This window comes from Lissotriton helveticus, chromosome 2_1 (genome assembly GCF_964261635.1).
Source record: "Lissotriton helveticus chromosome 2_1, aLisHel1.1, whole genome shotgun sequence".
Lineage (NCBI taxonomy): Eukaryota > Metazoa > Chordata > Amphibia > Caudata > Salamandridae > Lissotriton > Lissotriton helveticus.
In genome coordinates this window covers 43,717,344-43,738,872 of record NC_136059.1, presented here as the reverse complement: position 1 = coordinate 43,738,872, position 21,529 = coordinate 43,717,344, and the positions used below count along the sequence as shown (strand labels likewise).

The 21,529-nt window shown below is 48.3% G+C and overlaps 1 protein-coding gene across 1 annotated transcript in view; it reads left to right on the top strand.

The window, feature by feature from the left end:
• LOC144817689 (long-chain-fatty-acid--CoA ligase ACSBG2-like) overlaps positions 1-21,529 on the top strand; it is a 635,515-nt gene that overhangs the window by 194,227 nt on the left and 419,759 nt on the right. The window contains exons 4-5 of the mRNA XM_078674436.1: positions 1,051-1,171; positions 15,274-15,354. Of these exons, the coding sequence (XP_078530562.1) occupies positions 1,051-1,171; positions 15,274-15,354 (202 nt within the window). The remainder of the gene's footprint in view (positions 1-1,050; positions 1,172-15,273; positions 15,355-21,529) is intronic.

The window sequence follows — 21,529 nt, the reverse complement described above, 5'->3', positions numbered from 1 at the left end:
AGAACAATTTTCCCATCCTTTCCTCTCTCCACCCCACCATGTGCCCCTGTTTTGGATGTTGTGGTCCAAGGTCGAGCTACATACTAACAGTTAGTTGCATGTCTTGCTTCTCTTGTATTACCCTCCTTGTGGGAGAATGGGTGATGGGGGCGAAGATGATGGGGGCGAGCTTCACCAGCTGCCACCCCATCGTCCTCCATGGTCCTTGAAAGGAAAAGGGGGGATGCCAGGAACGGCGCCAAATTATTGTTATTCTAATAGTGCCTGGTAGACAAGGGAAATGGTACTGTCGATGGAGAACACGAGGCATGGAAACATTTCAAAGGATTAATAACAAAATAGGAAGCAAAACAAAGTGAAACCACGAGAAAAAGAAATAGCAAAAAACTCAAATAGTAAAAACAAGAGAATGAATGAAGTGAAGTGGGCCTTGAAAAGTGTCGAAGATACGAATCCTCAAATTTTGCAACGCAATGATAGCCGATCCATTAGATACAGACCTGTGCTGATCTGCTCTCCTTCACCAGAAAATCTTTTCCCTTCCTCTTGTTATGAGTATTCCCCGTAGAAGTGAGGGGTATTTCCTGCTATTAGTGGACAGGGACTTCACCAGCCTCTCTAGTTGCCCTTCTTATGAGCCAATCTCCAACCGCCGAAGACCTTTGGTGTACAAAATAGATAGAAGCTTTAAGTGTAAATACATAGTGGAGATCCTGGTTTAGAGGAAAGTAGATCACTGTGGTGCCGGTGGGCCTACCTGTAGGCACAAGAAGAGTCTGTAGTGGTTTGCAGGCCCTACTGTAATGAGCTTTGAAGCCACATTTATCCAGTGGTTGGAAGTTCTGGTGGTGGCACAGCTGTGAGAATATCTGCACAACTTACACACATGATTGCTGGTAAACAGTTTTCTGCTGCCACTGTTGTTGCTGTCCTTGGATGTAGCAGGCTTGGGAATCACCTGTGGAGTATTTGAGTCCTTCATACCCTACATAAGCGTCTTGTCAACCCCAAATGCATTGACTTTAAACTCTCCTCCTCCATTGTTTGCAGTGGTACTCCTGCAGGAATATACCCCACAAGCTCAGCGGACGCCTGTCGCTACGTGGCCCGCAACAGTGAAGCCAACATCCTACTCGTAGACGACCACCAGCAACTGGAGAAGATTCTGCAGGTGAGATGTTCACTCATTCTCTCTCCTTCCCTATACACATCCCACAATGATATCTAAGACACCGAGTAGTAGAAGGCAGACTCTGTGACCTTCTACATGATCTCCTCAAGGTCACCTTAATTCAACAATGAACAATAAATGGGCAGTGCAGTTTTGGGACAAGGTGATTAGCATGTTCTTCAGATACCAAAGTGTGTCTGATGAGCTTCAGCATTCCTTTGATTGAAACTTTGACCGTGCACCTAAGTCCTGATCAGGAGCCGTAAACAGCCCTCCTCAGTCCTACACCGCACTGACACTGAAAACTGCTCAAACATTGCACTTCAATTCTAACCTGACCTCAGATGGAAAACGTTCTGACAGTGCACCGAATACTGCCCAGCATGAGATCTGGGAAGTCTTCTCAGTTCTGACCAGGGCTAGTTCTCATCTGATCAGATCTGATGCTGCTCTGACAGTGCACTACACTCCTGAAAAGGTCCATCTCTGCTATGAAAATGCCCCTCATTCCCGACAAGGACCCCTTCTTAGACAGTCTGATACTACTATCTCACCTTAATCCTGAGCAATCACTCAGATATAAGAGTGCTCAGGCAGCGCACCTCAGTTGTCACCTGCACTCAGATCTCAAAATGTGCTAACCTCAGTCCTCACCATCAACAGAACTGATTTTACACAACTCACCTGCATCATTACTCTGATTTTACACACCTCTTACTGCCTTCAGTTAGTGTGAACACTGTACCTCACTCCTGACCAGCACCGGTACCTATCACAGTGCCTCTCCGTCTTAAACTGATTGCCCCCAAGCAGGTCCTACCTCTTTAATGATGCTGTAATACTGAGCTGGTTTAACATATTTATTGAACAAACCAGGACATACATGAGTCAATCAAATATTGGATTGTAACTTTGGATTGTAGCATCTTTATGTGAGAAGTTGGCCTGGCATATGCTGTCCTCTATTCTAGTGGGCACCTTGCACCTGTCCAAACGACCCTTATTGATGGTAGGTTAAAGACAACCTTTATAGAAAGCTATCCTAGTGGTAGCTGTGGAGAGCAGCCTTCAGGCAAAGACTTGGAGGAATGTAAAGCAGCTTGTTTTACCAGTCTATAATATCGTGAATGGCAGAATGAAAGGAGAACCACACCAGGTATATATATAAAATGTATGTATTTATTCTAAAAACATCCCACTAGTCTCTTTATGAGGCTAGAGGCAAAAGTACATAAAGAAAACTTAATATCACACAGTAAATTAGCACAATATACGTTGAGCCCTAGGGGAGTACCACGCCATGTATTAAGAAAGTGGTATAAGAACCCCGACTTGACTAGACACCGCTGGGGCCACAAGGAACCACCCAAGGTAGTGACACAGGGGACCCACGGGGAACGCGTGCAGTGTGAGAAAACATCCGCAAATTACCATTAGCTTCTATGGGGAAAGTCGCGGTTGGAAAATTAAAGATAAAAAACACTTAGGGGAGGACTTTGAGCAAACCCCTTTAGACTTAAAGGGTTCTAGGGCCAACACCCACAGGAGCACCGGAGTACTCGAGTTACCTCACCCAGGGAAGCCGGGTGCATAGCTGTCTTTTGGTGTCGGGAATCGTTGTTGTTTCCAATGGCGATCTTCTGCAAAGTGCTTCTGCCATCGATGTGGAAAGTGTCTGGTGTGATCCAAGCCTGGATCCAAGATGAGAAGAACCTGGAAGCAGAGGGGACAGAGTCTGGATCACTTGCCAGTGACCAGGGGCACGATAGTCGAATGCCCACCGATGTTGGGTGATTTCAGGTGAAGAAGGTGAAGCTTGGCTCTTCAGCCACGAGAACCAGGAGGCGCCAAAGACAACCAGAAGCTGGATTCGAGCTGTCCCACAAAGGATGTCGAGTGCTGCGGTGTTGGTGCCCAGACTGGACCCAACAAGCCTTGGCAACAGCAACCCACGCAGGAATCAAAGAAATGCTGTGGTGCAGACCAGCAAGGTCTGAGGGACTCACAACGCGGTGGGTATTCAGGGCACGTCTGGAGCAACCAGAGCAGCCCAAGGAAAATCAGAGTTGCCTTCACAGGGACCCATCAGTCAAAGGAGCAGAAATCGCAAAGGAGTCTTGAGCAGAAATGCAAGAAGCGGGCTCACGGAACACTCGTGGAGTGTAGGCCCACAATCTTCGGTGCAGATGGTGCTTGGGGCTTGGGCTACAAGTAACTCAAAGCACAACTTAAAGGGATGTTGAGAAGTCAAAGTCAAAAATAGCTTTATTCGGGGCGTGGCCGAGTGAGCCAACGAATTATCCTGCCTTCCCCCCGCGCTTGTGTGCCCCAACGCAGAGATTTGTACGCCAGACACCGGTGGCGGACTCTGGGCGAAGTTTTGGCCGGATTCACCTTCCGGGGGCGGACGATCGAGGCCCCGAGCTGTGCGGCCTGGACTGGGCGGAGGAGCCGGGACCTCGAGTTTCGCGGTCCCGGCGGGGAGTACTGAGGCTGAGCGGGCAGTGTGAGCGCCGGTCCCCTGGCCAGTAGGACCACAGATAACACCCGGAGGCATCAACTGGTCCCCTGCGGCCCCCGGGAGCCGCGAGTGAGCCCGCAGACCACAGCGGGCATAGCGCTCCGGCTTAGATGAGGGGCAGTGCGGCCTGGTGCGGCTGGCGACGCCGTTGACATGAGTTTGGAGCTCCCCCGGCGGCGGACCCGGCCATCGGCCCGACTTGCGGGGCCTCTCTTTTCCCTCCCCACCTCACGCGGCAGTGGACCCTGGCGGACTATACAGTAAGGAGGAGACGGTGGTGCTGTGTGCGGGTGCCGGGGGGGCGGACTAGTGTGGCACATCTGAAGGGGGCCAGCAGCAGCATCTGCGGCGACGGGATCGGGCCGCATTGAGGTCAAAGGTTGTGCCCGGGCCCGCTTGGACATTGCATGGCGAACAGCAGCAGCCCGCTGGTGTACGTTGGGCCCTCTCGCTGAGAGCGAGCTGTCTGGCGAAACGAACTGCTCGGCTGGATGGTCCGGGGCACTGCGGCACACAAGACGTGGTGTCCAGCATTTGGCTGCAGGCCCCGTTGGTTGTACATCGGGCAGATCTCAGTGTGAGGTGCTGCGCTGGGACGCCCCGGTCCCCCCCCCCCCGGTTTCTTCTCAGCGGTCTGGTCGGGCCGCGGCGGGGAGCTCAACGGTGCCTGATCCTTGCCTCAGGAACACTATCGCTGGCCCAGGCTGAGGGCCTGACAGAGGGGAGAGGGAGCCCCACGCTGCGGTGAGAGCACTGACCAGACAGGAGCCGGATACACGTCCGGGACCGGGGCAGTAGCGGAGCGAGTCCAGCGGAGATATCGACGTCTGGTCTTTGGGTGGGCCTCCCGGGCGACGAGTGGACATGACCCGAGGTGGCGGGGGTGGGGGGCCCCCCAAGAAAGGCCCCATCGATAAATTTACAGGGCCCAGTGGCGGCGCCGGGGCATATGGCGGCCGCCAAGAGACAGGTCCGGACAACGCCGCACTCATGGCAGCCATAACGCAGTCCCGAGATGTCCTGGACGCAAAGATTGAGCCTGTGGGATCCGATGTGACACTGCTGCGCCAGGATCTGAGGAAAGCTGTGTACCGCATTACCGAAGCTGAAACGCGCCTGTCTGGAGTCGAAGATGACGTTGAGTTTGTGGGCCTGACCGAGGGTTGTGAGAAAGGCAACATGGAGGGATTCCTGACACGGTGGCTCGAGGGCTGGCTCCCCGAACTCTCTCTTCCGCTGTTTTGTCATTGAACGAGCACACCGGGCCCTCATGCAGAAACCCCCGGAGGAGGCAAGGCCGCGGTCAGTGATTGCTAAACTTCTAAACTACCACAACCGGGACATTATCCTCAAAATCGCAAGGGAAAAGGTGCCGTTGCTTTATGAGAACCACCGAATCATGATATTCCCAGACTAGACCCGCATGGTACAGCTGCAGTGGCAATCATTCACGGCGGCAAAGGCCCGCCTGCACGACTTGAAGCTCCCATATGCCATGTTGTATCCGGCCCGCCTGTGGGTGGCGTACCAGTCCCGCACCCACTTCTTTGACACCCTAGAGGAGGTGTTCCGCTGGACAGACGAGACAGTACCAATCAGAGTGCATACACCCCCGGGGTTGGAAACAGACTCCTCTCAGGGTGGGCTGCAGTCGTGGGCCTCCCGGGGGACTCGTCGTAAGGGCAACTGGAGGTCCAGGTCCCGGCAGCACTCAGCGTCAGGGAGCGCATCTGAGAAGGGAAAGGAGGCCCCAGACAGCCACGTCGATGGAACCTGAACTTGATGCTGGTGGCACTTGGGGAGTTCTGTCTATGGCGAGTTTGAACATTCAGCTATGTGCTAGCGCTTACATGTTTATTTTTCTGTATTCCTACGTATTACTTCAGTCATGTTGGTGGGTAGCTCGATAGGAGCTGCTGATTTCCCCTTTGCACACTGAATGAGGGGGCACTGAGAAGCGGGGTGGGGGGGAAGTCTTGGGCGGGGGGTATTCGGGGGAGCGGGCTGGTTGCGGGTGACTGAGGGGTTTGGGAGCGTTTATGGGGATCCATTGGGTTAGGGGGTCTCCGGCCTCCCGTTGGGGGTCGGGTGTCCACTATGCCGCGACAGGTACTTCACCGTTTCTGAGATATAAAAGTAAAAAAAAGTAAAAGTCCACATTTGTAAAGCGCACAATCACCCTTAAGGGTCTCTAGGCGCTGGGGGGCCGTCGGGAAGATTAAGCGAGCTATTGCCCAGAGTCACATGGTGCTGGGCTAACCTGCCGCCGGAGCCGGGGATCGAACCGTGGTCCCCAGATTCCAGCGTCAGTCGCCCTGGCCGCGGCGCCACACCTCTCCCACTGGAGAGGTGGAGGGTTGTATGGGGGAGGGTTGACGGATTTGGGGGGTTGGGGTTGTTGGGGGGGGAAGGGGTCGCATGGTCACATAGGAGTCCGGAATGTTAATTTGTTTGTGCAGGCTGGGCCCAATAGCTGGGCATTTACTTTCGATGTCCCCTGATGGCAGATTCCGAGGGTAGGGCACATGGCCCCGGGGGCTCTCTTCGGGTCCTTAGCTGGAATGTGCGGGGATGCCTGGATAAGATTAAGCGGGGGCAATACTACAACAGGCTAAGAGATCGGGCGCAGATGTACTACTGCTCCAAGAAACACACCTGCAGGGGCCCAAAGGTGCCATGCTTACAGCGCTACGGTTACAACCAGGTATTTCATGCTGGTTTTACGAGAGGCTCTAGGGGGGGTGGCTATCCTTATACATCGCAGAGTCCCTTATACCCACTCCACTCAGTGGACTGATACACAAGGTCGCTATGTCATCATTAAGGACACATTGAGTAAGGACGCGTTAGTGTTGGGGAGTATCTATCCCCCGCCCCCTTTGCAGTGGTCCCTGGTTGAAAAACTGTTCGGTGTATGGGCTGCTATTTCAGATACCCTGCAAGTTATAGGAGGAGACTGGAATGACGTCATGGACAGCCAGATAGACCGATATCGCCCGGGGGGGGAGGGGGGGCGGGTAGTAGGCCCATCCACTAAACTTCATGGTATGGCACAGGGTCTTAATTGGGTGGACACTTGTCGACACTTACATGGCAACACGAGGGGCTACACCTATGTTTCTGCGGTTCATAAATCCTTTTCCAGGCTGGATTACCTGTTTGTCCCAGGTGAGGCGATACATAGAGTAGAGGCGGCGGGCATCCTTCCCCGCAGGCTGTCGGGCCACTCTCCCATAACGGTGGATATTGGTCTTGATAAAGAGCGGCGGCCATTCAGGTGGCGCTTATCGGTGTGGCATCTTCAGCTGCTGGACTACCAGAAACACTTGGGCGAGGCCGTTGCCCACTTTGTAACCGAAAATGTGGGGTTGGTGGCAGATGTTAGTACGGTGTGGGAGTCGATGAAGCCGACGCTCAAAGGGGTGGAGTGCGGCAGCGAAGAAGAAACGCAGGGAGAGCCTGGTTCGGGCTCAGGACAACATAGCGGCACTGGAGCTTTTGGGGAGTACAGAGGGGGGAGCATGCGCGACGGGACAGCTCCTTCTAGCGCAACAATCGTATGCATCTATGCTGATGGACGAAGTCAAGCAGATCTGGTTAGCTACACGCAGCCGGATTTATCAATGTGGGGACAAGTCCGGGACTATGCTCTACCGGCTCTGTCAGGGTACGTTCCAGGCCCAGACGCTTCCCCGGATATCGGATCAGGAGGGTTCGCTGGTCACAGACCCCATGGCGTTGGCGGAGGGGTTTGCCACCTACTACGCCAGATTATATGACCCAAACAAATGTCTCCCTGCTGATGTGGTGGACAAATTCCTGGCAGATATGCCACCGCGCGCGGCCTCAGACGAGTTACGAGACCGACTGGACCTCCCCTTAACAGAGGAGGAACTAGGCACAGCCCTGGGCGAGCTCAATACGGGTAAAGCGCCCGGGCCCAACGGGTTTCCCAGCAAATTCTTCAAGAAATACCACCTACAGTTGGGAGTACTTTATAGACGGGTGGTGGAGGACGCAAGGGAGCGGGGCTCCCTTGCACCCGACTGGAAACACGCGGAGGTGGTCGTCTTCCACAAACCCGCCGGTCCCTCTGAGCAGCATGCTCAAGCACTGGCCAATCGCCTCCTGCCTCACGTGGCCGATCTGGTCCACCCAGACCAGGCCGGCTTTATGCCCCAGAGGGTGACCAGGCATAACATACGAAGGGCGCATGTAGCGGTGGCGGCGGTCTGGAAAACCGGAGTGCCAGCGGCCCTCCTGCTGGCTGAAATGGACAGGGCGTTCGATTCACTGAGTTGGATCTACCCCTTCGCCCTTTTACCCCGGCTGAATCTGGGTCCCCGTTTTCTATCGTATATACGGCTGCTGTACACCAACCTGACAGCCTCGGTCCGGATAGCAGGGGTCACCTCCTCTAAATTCAACATCGGGAGGGGCACCCGACAGGGATGCCCTCTCTCACCCTATCTTTTTGCCCTGGCCATGGAGCCGCTGGCCATGTGGGTCCGCATGGACGCGCAGCTACGGGGATTTGAATGGAATCAGAATTTATCTGACAGAATCGCGCTATATGTGGATGATGTCCTCTTTTTTCTAACAGACATTAACAGGTCAGGACCGGATTATGGAAATCATGCAGATCTTTGGCAAGTCCTGGGAGCTCTATCTGAACCCTAGCAAATCCACTTTATGGGAGCTGGGGGGACACGCGCGGGCAGGAGCTTGGGCCTCTGCGTTACAAGTTACGACCGGGGGCATGGGCGTCTTCATCTCCGAGATTCCATCGATTGCATGGGAGCGGAATGTTGTGCCGGTGTGGGAGCGGGCCAGAGCCGATATTAAAACTTGGTCCCGCATGCCGCTGACCATCTATGGCAGGTCTGCGATCTTTAAAATGGTGGCCCTCCCCAGATTATTGTATCAACTGCAAAATCATCCTTATCCAGTCCCCTCCCCATGGTTCCAGCAGGTCAATGCAGTACTGGGGCAGTTCCTCTGGACCGGGGGTGCTGTGCGGGTCGCAGTGCGCACATGCTTTCTCTCCTCCTACTGTGGGGGCCTGGCGACGTCGGATATCCTCTCTTATTACCAGGCGTCTCATCTCCTCGTTCTCAATGACCGGTGGTACGGGGATAGGAGAGACCCGGCATATGCACTGGAACACCTCTTAATGGGAGCTCACTCGCTTCATACCATACTCTACGCGGCGAGGATATGGAAGACACTACCGCCTGGCACGCAGTTAGTGTTTCAGATCTGGAGACAGGCCCTGCGGTGTATGGGATGGTGGAATACTCTGACGGGCGAAACGCCCCTCTGGCGTAATGGTAGACTCCCTGATATGGCTGCGCTACAGGGCTTTGGGGGTGGGACAGCATTTGAATTTCCACACTGGGGGATGTACTGGTGGGGGTGACCCTTAAGTCCTTTCAGGAATTAAGCCGGGAGTTTGGTATGCCCCGAGCCCAGTTCTTCAAATACCTTCAATTCCGGCATGCTCCCTCCCCATATCTGGTGGGCTTGGAATCACTCCCGAGGTTTAGTCCCCTAGAAGCTAAGGTCTTTATGGGAGATTTGGGGCCCAAAAAGATATCCCGTATATACCAATCCCTAGTCACGCACTGCTCCCCTTCGCTGCAGAAGTTACGGGAGGCAGATGTGGGTGCCTTGGAAGAAGAGGACTGGAGGGAGGCGTTGGCCGGGCCCCGGGGTGCCGCCATATCCATACGCCTTCAGCTTATACAATTTAAATACCTCCATAGGGTGTATTTCACTAGGCAACGATTATGGTCTGATAGGCTCCCCGGACTGTCTGTGATGTGGGCGGGAGGTTGGGACGTTTTTACATACGGTATGGAGCTGTCCTACACTGGCCAGATTTTGGAAAGGGGTGTGGGATTGTCTATCTGAAGTGCTTGGGTGGGAACTCCCCCGTACACCACAACTGGGCCTCCTTCATGTACTGGAAGGGGTGGGAGGGAACATATACAAGAGACATCTGCTATTGTTGGGCTTCACCCTGGCTAAGTGGGATGTGCCTAGAGCATGGAAGGATACTCGGGACCCTACGGCTGTAGCATGGAAGAGGGGCTTGACTTTTGCATGGGTAAGGAGGAGCCGATATTTGTTGCCCAGGGCTGCCCACGGAAACACTTCAAAATTTGTAAAAGGTGGGCCGATTTCAGGGGCCTATGGCTCGAGCCTCCTGTGGATCAAGACCCCTGGTAGATGTGGGCTGAGACACTACAGATGGATGCACACCTTGGGTTTAGATGTACTGTACGGAAGCGGAGACGGAGAATGTTGACCATGCGATGGGGGGAGGGGGGAGTTGGTTAATGGGGGGGTTGAGGGGGCAATGTCTATTTCCTGCTCCTGTAACTGTTGATTGAACATCTCGTTAGAAAATTGGATTGTATTTTACTGCTTGAAGCTTAAGAGTCCTGCAGTTATCTCTGGGGTACAGAGACCTGCATGTTGTGTACAATCTTCAATAAAACATGTTCTTAAAAAAATTTGCTTTATTCGATTGTTAGAAAGCAATCATAAAAGCATACAAGTTAAACATTAATCACATTTCATTTCATTTTACAAGATCACCATATTATAAGAAAACACATATAAAAACATACAACAGTTCATTAGTGGGAGATTTCTACTCAAGTCATCATCACTATACATAAAGTGCACTACATGCTCATAGTTTTTCTCCAATATATCACTTTTTTCAGGAGGACTGTGATTATTGCAACGCCTCTTTCATTATCCAAATATTGTAGACATAGCAGGGCCGGACGACATTGGCGCAGACCCATCTGTCTCAAAAGAGGCAATAAAATCCTACGCCTAATAGTAGTATAACATTTTCAAAATAAAACAACGTGTATGGTGCTTTGGGGAGACACATCGTCACAGGGGCAAGGCTGTAGATCATACGACCAGTCATTAACGGCTGGAAAACTAACTAGTCTATGAAAGATTCCCAGCCTAAAGCGAAATAATGAAAATCTGTCATAATTCCGCCTGAGTGACTGAGATGGGTAAAAGGGGAAGAGGTTTCATTGATTCACAATCTAGTAACAATATGGATACCAGCCAAACAGAATTTGTTGTAAGGTTATTTTGATTTGCTTTTACATGCAAAAGTGATGAGTAGAAGCCAATACAATCCACATGCATGTATCATGAGGGATCATGAGGAAGAAAAATATACTTGATGTGTGTCTTCTAAGATCTAAACCAAGGCTGAAGTATTACGTACTTGCCGCTAAGAGGTAAGGACAGAAAAGGGAAGAAATTGTAGACAACAGATCACGCTTTTATAAAAAATGGATGAAAATCTAAAGCAGTACTTTGGTCCGGCTGGACCATCGACGCTACCAACACGACCTGGTTCGAGAAGAAGTGAGTAGAGCAGCCAGTACGATCGCCATCTTCCGTATCCCTGGCTCGAGGATTGAGAGCTGTGCGCAGTGTACGCTTCGTGCTGGCCTACAGATCAAGACTGTCCCGCTTCCCTCTTCCTCATCACTGAGACTTTACGATCCCTCGATCGCTTGTAAATACATGTGCATTTTGCCTAAATCTCTACTGTTGATAAAGAACTTGCTTCTTTATTTTTTTTCTTTTATTTTATTTAACTTATAAGGCGCACAGCTACCCGCAGTGGGTTTCCCGGCGCCAAGGGACAGATAGAAGACAGAAAGAACCGCCAAGAATACTTGCAGAAAGGAACACTCTAACTGTTACTGGAAAAGCCATGTTTTTAGTCCCTTGCGGAAACGTAAAAGATCTGTTTCAGTTTTAAGGCTCACAGGCATAGCATTCCAGAATTTTGGGCCAAGATGTGAAAAAGAGCGGCCGCCCATCTTTACTAACTTAAACCTAGGAATCATGAAATCGCCTTTCCCAGAGGATCTCAAGGGGCGACAAGGCTTATAGGCCTGGATAAGATCCAGTAGATACTTAGGGGCTGAGCCTTGTTTAATCTTAAAGATGTGGCAGAGAGCCTTAAATTTAATTCGCCTCGAGATCCTAAGCCAATGAAGGTCAGAGACTGCTTGGGAGGCCGACATTCTCCGAGGAACATGCCGGAGAAGTCGTGCCGCCGCATTCTGCACCACTTGGAGTTTATTTGTTGTTGTTTGATCGGCTCCAAGATAAAGGACATTGCCGTAGTCCAAGCGGGAAACGACCAATGTCTGGACTACAGTCCTCTGTGTAGAAACGGGGAGCATCCAAAGGATTTTTTGGAGCCATCTTAAGGTGGCAAAGCAGATAGAAGCCACCTTTACTGCCTGCTGCCGCATCGTGAGCTTTTCATCGATGAGAAAGCCGAGGTTGCGAACCTGAGCCACAGGCTGAGGGGGGGGCCCATGTCCTTGGGCCAATGTTGAGGACCCCATAGGTCTCTGCCCTTGCCCAGGATCACAACCTCGGTCTTGTCTCCGTTGAGCTTAAGGAAATTGCTCGGCATCCATTCGGAGACCCGAGTCAATCCCTGCTTAAGAACAGAAATATTATTTTCCTCCATATTAGAAAGGGAGAAGATAATTTGGGTATCGTCGGCGTATGAAAATAGAGTAAGTCCAGCTTCCTCCACGATGGTAGCCAGGGGTCTAACATAGATGTTAAATAGCAACGGGCTAAGAATAGACCCCTGGGGAACACCGTACACCGAAGGACAGATTTTGGAGGATGCCTTTGTAGAAAAAACTTGGAAAGTGCGACCACTTAGAAAGGAGGCTATCCAGGCTATGGCCAAACCTTCAACTCCAAGGGACCGAAGAGATGCCAAAAGAATGGGGTTTGACACAGTATCGAACGCCACACTCAAATCAAGAAGAATGAGTGCAGATGTTTCTCCACGATCGATACACTGTCGCAATCTCTCCGTGACTCCCAGGAGTGTAGTTTCGGTGGAATAATGTGCCCTAAAGCCTGATTGAGATGAATGCAGCCTGAACTCTCAACAAGATGAGTCAGCTGTGTGTTAATGTGTCTTTCCAGAATTTTAGAAAAGGCAGGCAACAGCGAGATAGGCCTAAAGTTGGCTAAATTAGAGGCATCAGCTCCAGCCTTCTTAAGGGGAACAATCATCGCATGTTTCCACTCCTGTGGAACATGTGACATTTCCAAGGAAGCGTTAAAAAGCTTCATCAAAACGCCGCGGGAATCCGGGTCAAGCTGCTTCAGAAACTTGACTGGTACAGGATCACAAGGAGAGCCTGATTTAATACTATCCAGACAGTGAGCAAAGGAAACATCATCAAACGGTGACCAGTCTGGAAACAGGGTGGAAGGAACTGTTGCGAGCATCCTAGAATAACGGCAAGTCTATGGTTTAGCATGAACATGCTCTTAGTATCCTGTGAGTTGGAGGTGGATAGCCGCATTCTGAGATAATCAAAATTGTGAACTCTCTACAGTCCCAGCCCCTCTAATGTTAGTACCTCTCCATATCCTGTGTGCGGGTTTATGGCCGTGATCTTTGCTTTGTTTGTGTTAATTGTCAGACCAGAGGTAATACAAAAGGTTTGAAACCTTAAAGGAGAGACTTAATGTCCATTGGGGTTTTTGAAATCAGCAGGGTATTGTCTGCGAATAATAATGCTGGTATTGTAGTACCCCGAGTACCGGGAGTCATTGTCACAGTCCCTCATTGTTTTAGTTTCCAACTAAGTAAGATTCTCACTTTCTGTCACCCAATGCACCAGGTCATGGATCCACAAACCACCAATAATGGGTGTTGGAGTGTTTCTGGGGTCTCAGACCTGTGCCGATCTGTTAACCCTGCAGCAGGTCCAAAGAGGTCCAAAAGTTACAAGAATCTGCAAACCCAATAGACCATCCATGCAACTTTAAAAATGTCAATAAAAATCAAGAAGGATCCACCCATTGGCCAAGCCCGGCCACCAAACCATGTGGAGCATGCTCTTTGGCTTTGTGCAGTGTGATCTAGCCAGTTGGGTTAAGAGTGTGGCCATAGGCCAAGTCCTGCAGCCAACCCTGCAGTGCACAGCCTTCGGTCACGTACAATGGGCTTTGGCTGCACACCAAAGATCGGGCATAGAACCTGACCATAGGCTAAAGTGAAGTTATGTTTGGTATTAGTTATAACTCCCTAATAAATGTTCAAAAACGTTTAGAAATCAACTGAAAAACATAGTTGACATGCAGCTATGTTTACTATTTAAATTTAAAACAACTTTGAAACTCACAAATTATGGTTACTACCGCGATCCATAAATCATACAACTGCCTTGCAAACGATATCTCACATACCAAATGCAACGCAATGACCTCTCACTGTGTATACCAATCAGTAACAACATCAAGGAGCACAACCTAAGTAAAGAACAAGACTTACTACAAACAAATAATAATGCCACATTCATAATTCTCTTCTGTTGTGTTAAAAGTAACAAGGTGAAATCTAAAATGATTTATAATATAGTTGATTACACCTGTCATTGACAGAATCAGAGGACTTATAGATGTAAAAGAGGTTTGTTAGAATAAACAAAAGCTTTTTTTGAGACTGTAAATATCTTTCAAACTCCTAAAAAGTCTTTTGGAGCCCTTTCAGAATCGTAAATTGCAGGAGGCGTAATAGAGGGATCTTAGCGATAAAAAAATAGATGTGTGAATGGTTTGCACCCACTGCTTAATTACAAACCATTGATTTCTTCCAAACCCCTAATTGGGGTGGTAAATAATTTACAAAGATAAAGTTACCTCAGTTGGATAGCATCCCCTTTGGAAATCCTGCCAGGCTAAAAAAATTGTTTTTAAAAGTGGCACCTCTCTTGGGCAACTGTTCAATAAATGTATGGACAGTTATGGATAGAATTTTCCTCAAATTTGCTACAGTTGTAGGCATAGGGGTATAGGCATAGGAATGTGGATGTGGATGCTTCTCCACACTAGAGGTAGCATGTTGGTGGGCATTCCAGTGGTGGATCCTTCTCCACCCTGGAGTAGCATGGTGGTGGACATTCCAGTGATGGATGCTTCTCCCTGGCGTGCCTCAGAGGCAAGCAGACAGTTCTAGACCAATCATGGATTTAAAATTTAGCCCTATGTCCATACAGTCAAGGGCCTGGCAGGTTTTGGGTCAGTAAAGAAGTTGTCAATCAATCAATTAATCAAAGATTTTAAAGCACAGCAAGTCACCTATGAGGGTCTCAATGTGCTGGAGTTGCTAACTGCTTTGTGGTGATCTGTTCAATCGAACAGCCAGGTCTTGAGGCCTTCCCTGAATTGCTGGAGGGCTAATGCCGTCCTGAGGTGCAGGGGAAGATCGTTCCAAGCTTTGGCCGCCAGGTGGGAGAAGGAGTGTCCTTCGCTGTTGCTTCAGCGGATCCAGAGGATGTCTGTGAGTAACACATCCCCTGGGTTTCCAATTCACATACAGTCTTAACAGTTCCCTGTTGTTTGTAGTTAAACAGTGTATTTTACACTTAAAAGCAGTCCTTTCTGTCTGACAAGGAGTAGAAGCTTAGGACAGGCATTTTTTGATTAATAGGTCATACGTTTTATAACTGAGTTGTTTTGGTTTCCTTTGTGTTGAGTTTAGGTTCAGGACCAGCTGCCTCATCTGAAGGCCATCGTACAATACAATGATGATTTGAAGGAGAAGAGACCCAACCTCTACACGGTGAGGAACACATACTGCCCTTGATTATATCTCCTTCTATCCTACTGTCACACAAAGTAACAAATCTACATATGGCTTGACAAAATCATTTTTTCCCCACAATATTTGTCAAAATTTTATGAAAATATGAGATTAGCTAGTATAATTTGTTTTCTTTTTCACCAGAGTTACACCTTATGTTAAAAAGTCTTGCAAGATACTGATAGGGGTCTGTGTCAAGTAGAAACGGTCTCCAAGACATTTCATACTTGAGCCAGCCTTCCACTGGTATACTGTGGGACACTTTCACACACAATCAATGTAGTGCTGGAACAATTTTCAGAGTAAGGTGTTGCCACCATTGATAATTTAAAGAATTTTCAAGAATTACAGGGGATATGAAATTTGGGGATTCTGCATATTTCGTAATTGTAATAAAAATTTAACACACAACAACTTAATTCCCCTATTGATACCCTGCTCAGTACAATTTCTTACCGTAATACTGTGTACTCTAATTAGCTGTATTTGGGCACTTGGCGCAATCCGGGGTTTCTGCCGTCTGGGATTTAGCTTCGATACACTCCAACCTGCACATTTGATCTTTATATGCATCAGATTAAGGCAAGAGGTTAACCTCAGCCCAGTCAAAAGCAAATGACACCTACACACTAACATCCCTGACTGCCTGGCACTGCTTAGACACCCACTTAGACCTCTATCTCAGTTCAACTTTCCAACAAAGAATATTTCTCATTTATATATGAAGAATCAATTTTCCCTTGCAAGTTCTGATTTTAATACATGTTTGCATTGAAGTGCCCAGCCTCCTACTTTCCACTCCCGGCATCAAGTGCACTGTTCCGCGAACTGTTCCTGCAATCGACCTTAACAACCAGGGTTCCAGCGATCACATATTTCATCCCAGCAGCTACCGAGCAAGATATAATCTTGCCTTGTGGAGTAAGAAGACTTTCATGACTTCTTCAGTGAAAGTCAAAATGAACTCTGACTTTTCCATAGAGAACATACATGTCCTCCTCGAAGGTTAAGGCTCTGAGCCGTCTTCCTCCAGTTTATAACCCTCCACTAGAAGGACTGTCTGGTGTAGGGATCACAATAATTACCAAGGATCATATTCACTGTAAACAGTTACCCATTGACTTTGACACCCAGTCATTCATCCAATGGTTGCTCCTTGTCATTGAAGAATCAAATGCAACATCTATCAGCACACCCATTATCTACCATCTCCCTGCTGATAATTTGACCTTTATTGAGCAATGCACTTCACAATTGGACTAATCCTCCCCAACCCCTCCGTTCCACCCTGTATATGCCCTCCACACCGTTTACCACCTACTAGAGCAAATTGTTACCACCTTCTCCATAGTAGTTTGGGTATTAAGGACTTGACATCTACCAGAAACCCAAAAAACATAACATATGTACTTCTAGCATGCAAGTATGGGTTCAAAGAGGTCCAGATATCTCTGGGTCCAGAAGCAGTTAGAATGTAATCAGCGTGTAATTTCAGTCGTTCATGACAATAGACCCAGAGGCTAGCCATTGCTGTAATGTGAGACATCTTTCTTTACCCAAACAACAGGCCAATTGTCTTTTAGCCAATCGGAATGCTAATGTCAGCAGTCTCCAGTGAGGCATGTCTACTTCCCTCAACCAACCCAGCAGTGCAACCTGTGGTTCAAGGGGCACCTCAGCCTCAATCACAGCTACCAAGGCAGACATCCATGTTTGCCAGTATGTTTGTACTCCATCACAGTACCAGGCCAGATGCAGCACATCTGTCCCAGTCTGAGCCCTCATAGAGGTGTGATAAGCTTACTGAAGGTTTACATAAGGCATAATAGATAATCTTCTGCTCCATGAAACCATGCAGTGCAGGACATGTTCCACATTTCTTTTGGTATGGTAAGGCTCAGTTCAGTCTCCCAGCCCAATCAGCCAACCAGGTCTTCCTCCGTCAGTTCCACCTAGACTGTATGATAAAGACCAGATATGAGGTATTTGGATGATCACATAATCTTTCCACATTTGGAAGGCACAGTCACCCCAGGGAACATTTGAGATATTGATTTGCATATTTGCTGCAGCCGGAAGTACAGGAATATGTCTCAGGGTGTGTATGGCATAAATCCTTTACAATCCTCTAGTGAGAGAAAAGTGCCATCTTTATAAAGGTCACCCCAGTACCGTAAGTAACTTGGGAGTCACAAACTGAGGATGTACTATGGTTAGAAGAATCCATTCAAAAGAGCAAGTCATTTACCTTGGGTAACGATATTTCTGGTGGAAACTCTATCTAACCGCAGATTCTTCACCAGCCCTCCCACCTCCCCATTCTGTGAGTTGTACTCCTTTCACCATCTACAAAGGTCCCACTTTACAGATCTGAACAAGTGTCATCCCAGTTTGCTCATAGGCTCTGGATGTGAGCAACTGATTTCAAGGCTCATGAGTGGCCATTATATGCGCCGCTACTCATCATTTCCCAAGCAGAAAAATATTGGTGAAGAGCTACATATGCCACATACAAGCAAAAAGGAGTACTGCTTTAAAGTTTCCAGATCAAGTCTGACACTGGGGAATGTTCAGACGGTGATGAAGCTGCAGCCTAATATGGGGGCTTATTTACAAGCCCTGTGCTCTGCCGGATGATCCATTGGCGCACAGGACTTAGCCACATCTACAAGGCCATTTGAAGCCATCCTGCATGGCCTTGAAGATATGGAGTGAGGCAACACAGCGCATGTCGCTGCTTTGCTTCGCGCTACGATGGGGAGGCGTGCCATGGACATTAAGATGGGTATTCTCACATAACACCCATGGCATTTGACACATTACCAGATTTACAACAAGCGGTAAACCAGGGAATGCGTCAAAGTCCTATGCCTCCCAGGGGAGCACACATAGAAAGTGGAAATCGCCTCCATTGATTGTTTTTGTGCACGAATGTATCCCTTCTTGCACAAAAAACAATCATCCCTACAACGTGCACACCCTTGCACTATGGTGCAAGGGTGCCTGCGTTGCCAAAAGGCAGCCGTTTGTGCATCTGCACTGTGGAAGAGAGCAGGAATGTGCCACATGTCATAGATACAGCGCATTCCTGCCCTTTTCTTTTGATGTGGGGCAGCGCAGCAGGAATGCTTGTGGCACTGCCCTACGGCAAAATATTGTAAATGAGGCCCATAAAGTCCACCAGGAAGACCGCTAACAAAGGTAAGTAACTTGTTTGTGTAAACTGCTCCTTGCCCCCTTAAAGATTACACTAGAAAAGATCAGCAGTTGTGTCCAGTTAGAGGTAGAGGTCAGCAACTGTAAATTTTGTTGGAGAGCTGTGCCTATTTAACCATTCAAAAAAGGCTCTGGAACCCAACTGTTCTCTTAGTCTAGCTGAAGAGTGTTAATGTATTTTAGGTCCAAGTGCTTCTCCAAACACAGAAATGTGCTCCCCTACCACCGACATGCTGTGATATTGTAGTGATTGAGACTGCAGTATGATTAGGCATGCTCATCTGTTGTAGGGATTCTGTCCAAAAACAGAACTATCCGCAGGATTATAGGACCTTGGTGTATAAGGTCTGAGTTATCCTACCACCTTATTACCCATAAGCTCAGGATCAACTAGCTATAGCGTCTCACTCCCAGATCTCTCAGGAATCGCGGTAACAAGACACTGCCTTTCGCTTGCACTCTTCTACTTGTCAACAATAAGATCTGACAGAGACACAAAACTTTTAAAAATATTTATTTTAACTAACGTGCCCTAACATGCAGTATAATTGCCAAAATAAGCAGGTAAATGCATAATACAAATATCGTCAGCGTAGCAGCTGGTCCATAAAATATGAAGGGAGATGTCATCATTGAAAGACAGTTGCCTAATCTACCTCCCCTTACTCAGAAGTATTATTATATATTAGAAGATCTCTGCGCTTTGTCAACAGACCCCACAACTCAGCCTATATATGGTAGATCTACATCATAGGTGCTGTCTCACTCTTCTCCCTGGAAAGTCCCTCTCCAAGTGTCTGTTACCCATTTGTGTATCCCACTAAAAACCAAAGTCCTTTGTCCAAACAACAGCTGCCTCTGTATGTTTTGTCTAAGGGCTAAGGCCTGGCCAGAACAAGGGGCATTGTTGTTCGACCTTGCATATTATGTTCAGTCAAAATCCCAGGAACATGCAGAGTGAACACAGCGACGAGTTCTCATGTGAAAGCAGCCATAGAAAATATTGCAAAAAATAAAGACATGTAGTAACATGCGCAAATCAGCAGGCAGGCTGCAACGTGCTCATGCTAACTTAGTGAAGACGACAATGACCCTATGGGCCACGTGACACCCTCTCTTTGGCCAGGTTGTTAGCCCTATGCGGAAACAAAAAACAGAGGTAAGCAGAGGCAAACTGTCTCAGTGATATTCCAATTAGGAAGGTCATGAAGCCAAAAAAAGGAAAAATAGTTATTGCAATGTTATATTTTCCCCAAAACCCATCCATTCATAATTAATCTTCGGAAACAAAAATGTTGCAGGAAAAGCAGAATGCCATGAACTCCAGAATGTTGTCTTTCCATTCCATAGTAAAAAGGGATGCCATCCAGTTTATTAGATCGAACGAGTACATATGCTCCTCATATCCATAGGCTGTTAGGAGCATGCCAGGGCAACCTGTGTTAACTTTGATGAAATCCCATCTATGAGTCGTTGCGCACGAGCACAGGTACTCAAGTCTGCTGTTGGTCCAAGTAGAGAATTGCATAACAAAAGCATACCCATGGCACATTCCTGGTCATAGGCCTTCAACGGACCCAATAATAGATTGTAATCCAGGGCAGCATGTGTGGTATTGGAGAGACAGACATCCGGGGCCCACTCAAAAGGGAACACATGTTGCACACAAGTGAAGTAGGCAAAACAGAAGGTCAGCCAATAGTCGATGGCAAAAGACTTTACTGGCATAGAACCAACAAGCTGCCACATTCGATCAAGGTACAGTTGCAACTGGACCGGGTTGGGCAGCTTCACAGATCGAGCATCCATTGCGAAGTAATAATAGTAGAACAAGGACGCTGCAAATCAACAGGAGCACCAGGGAAAACTCTCGAAGGCGCTGGAAAATTTGGAATGGATAAAGGATGGTAATACTCCAAAAATAGTCTGAAAGGAAGAGACAAGGCTGGATCCCAAGATGTTACAGGGATTCTGCACAAATACATGCGTAGGACTATGGAACCTTGGTGCATAGAGACTGGGTCTTTCCTACCATCTTCACACCCACAAACCCAGGACCGACTTGCTATAGTGTCTCACTTGCTCTCTTAATCACTAATAGAGAAACAAATGATTAAACGCCCCAGAACACAAGACTCCCATATCGCTCAGGTATCGCGGTAATAAGACACACCCTTTCGCTCTTACTCTTGACTTGTCCACAATAAGATCTGACAGAGACACAAAACAGTTTACAATATATATTTTAACTAACGTGCCCTAACATGCAGTATACGAGCCACAACAAGCCGGACAATGCATAGTACAAATATAGTCAGCATAGCAGCTAGTCCATATATCATGAAGGAAAATGTCATCATAAAAAGACAATGGAGAAAAGACTATAGTGCCTAAACTCCCTCCCCTTGCTAAGAAGAAGTATTATTATGTAATAGATGATATCTGGGCTTAGTCAACAGACCCCATACCTTATACTATAGATAGTAGATCTACATTATAGGTGCTGTCTCGCTTATCTCTCTGGAAAGGTCCTTCTCCAAGTGTGTGTCACCTATTTGTGTTCCCCAATTAAACCAAAGTACGTTGTCCAAACAACAGCTGCATCGGTATGTTTTGGCTACGGGCTAAGGTCTGGCCAGAACAAAATACCAAGGGGCATTGTTGTTCGACCTTGCACATAATGTTCAGTCAAAATCCCAAGAACATGCAGAGAGTGAACCCAGTGATGAGTTCTCATGTGAAAGCAGTCAGTGAAATATTGCAAAAATAAAAGATGTATAGTAACGTGCACAAAAGCAGCAGGCAAGCTCCTGCTAACTTGGTGAAATACGTCAATATCCGTATGGGCCACGTGTCGCCCTCCCCTTGGCAAGAGCATTAGCCATATGCAAAGGCAAAAATCAAAGGTAAGCAGAGGCAACGCGTCTTAATCAGAGTC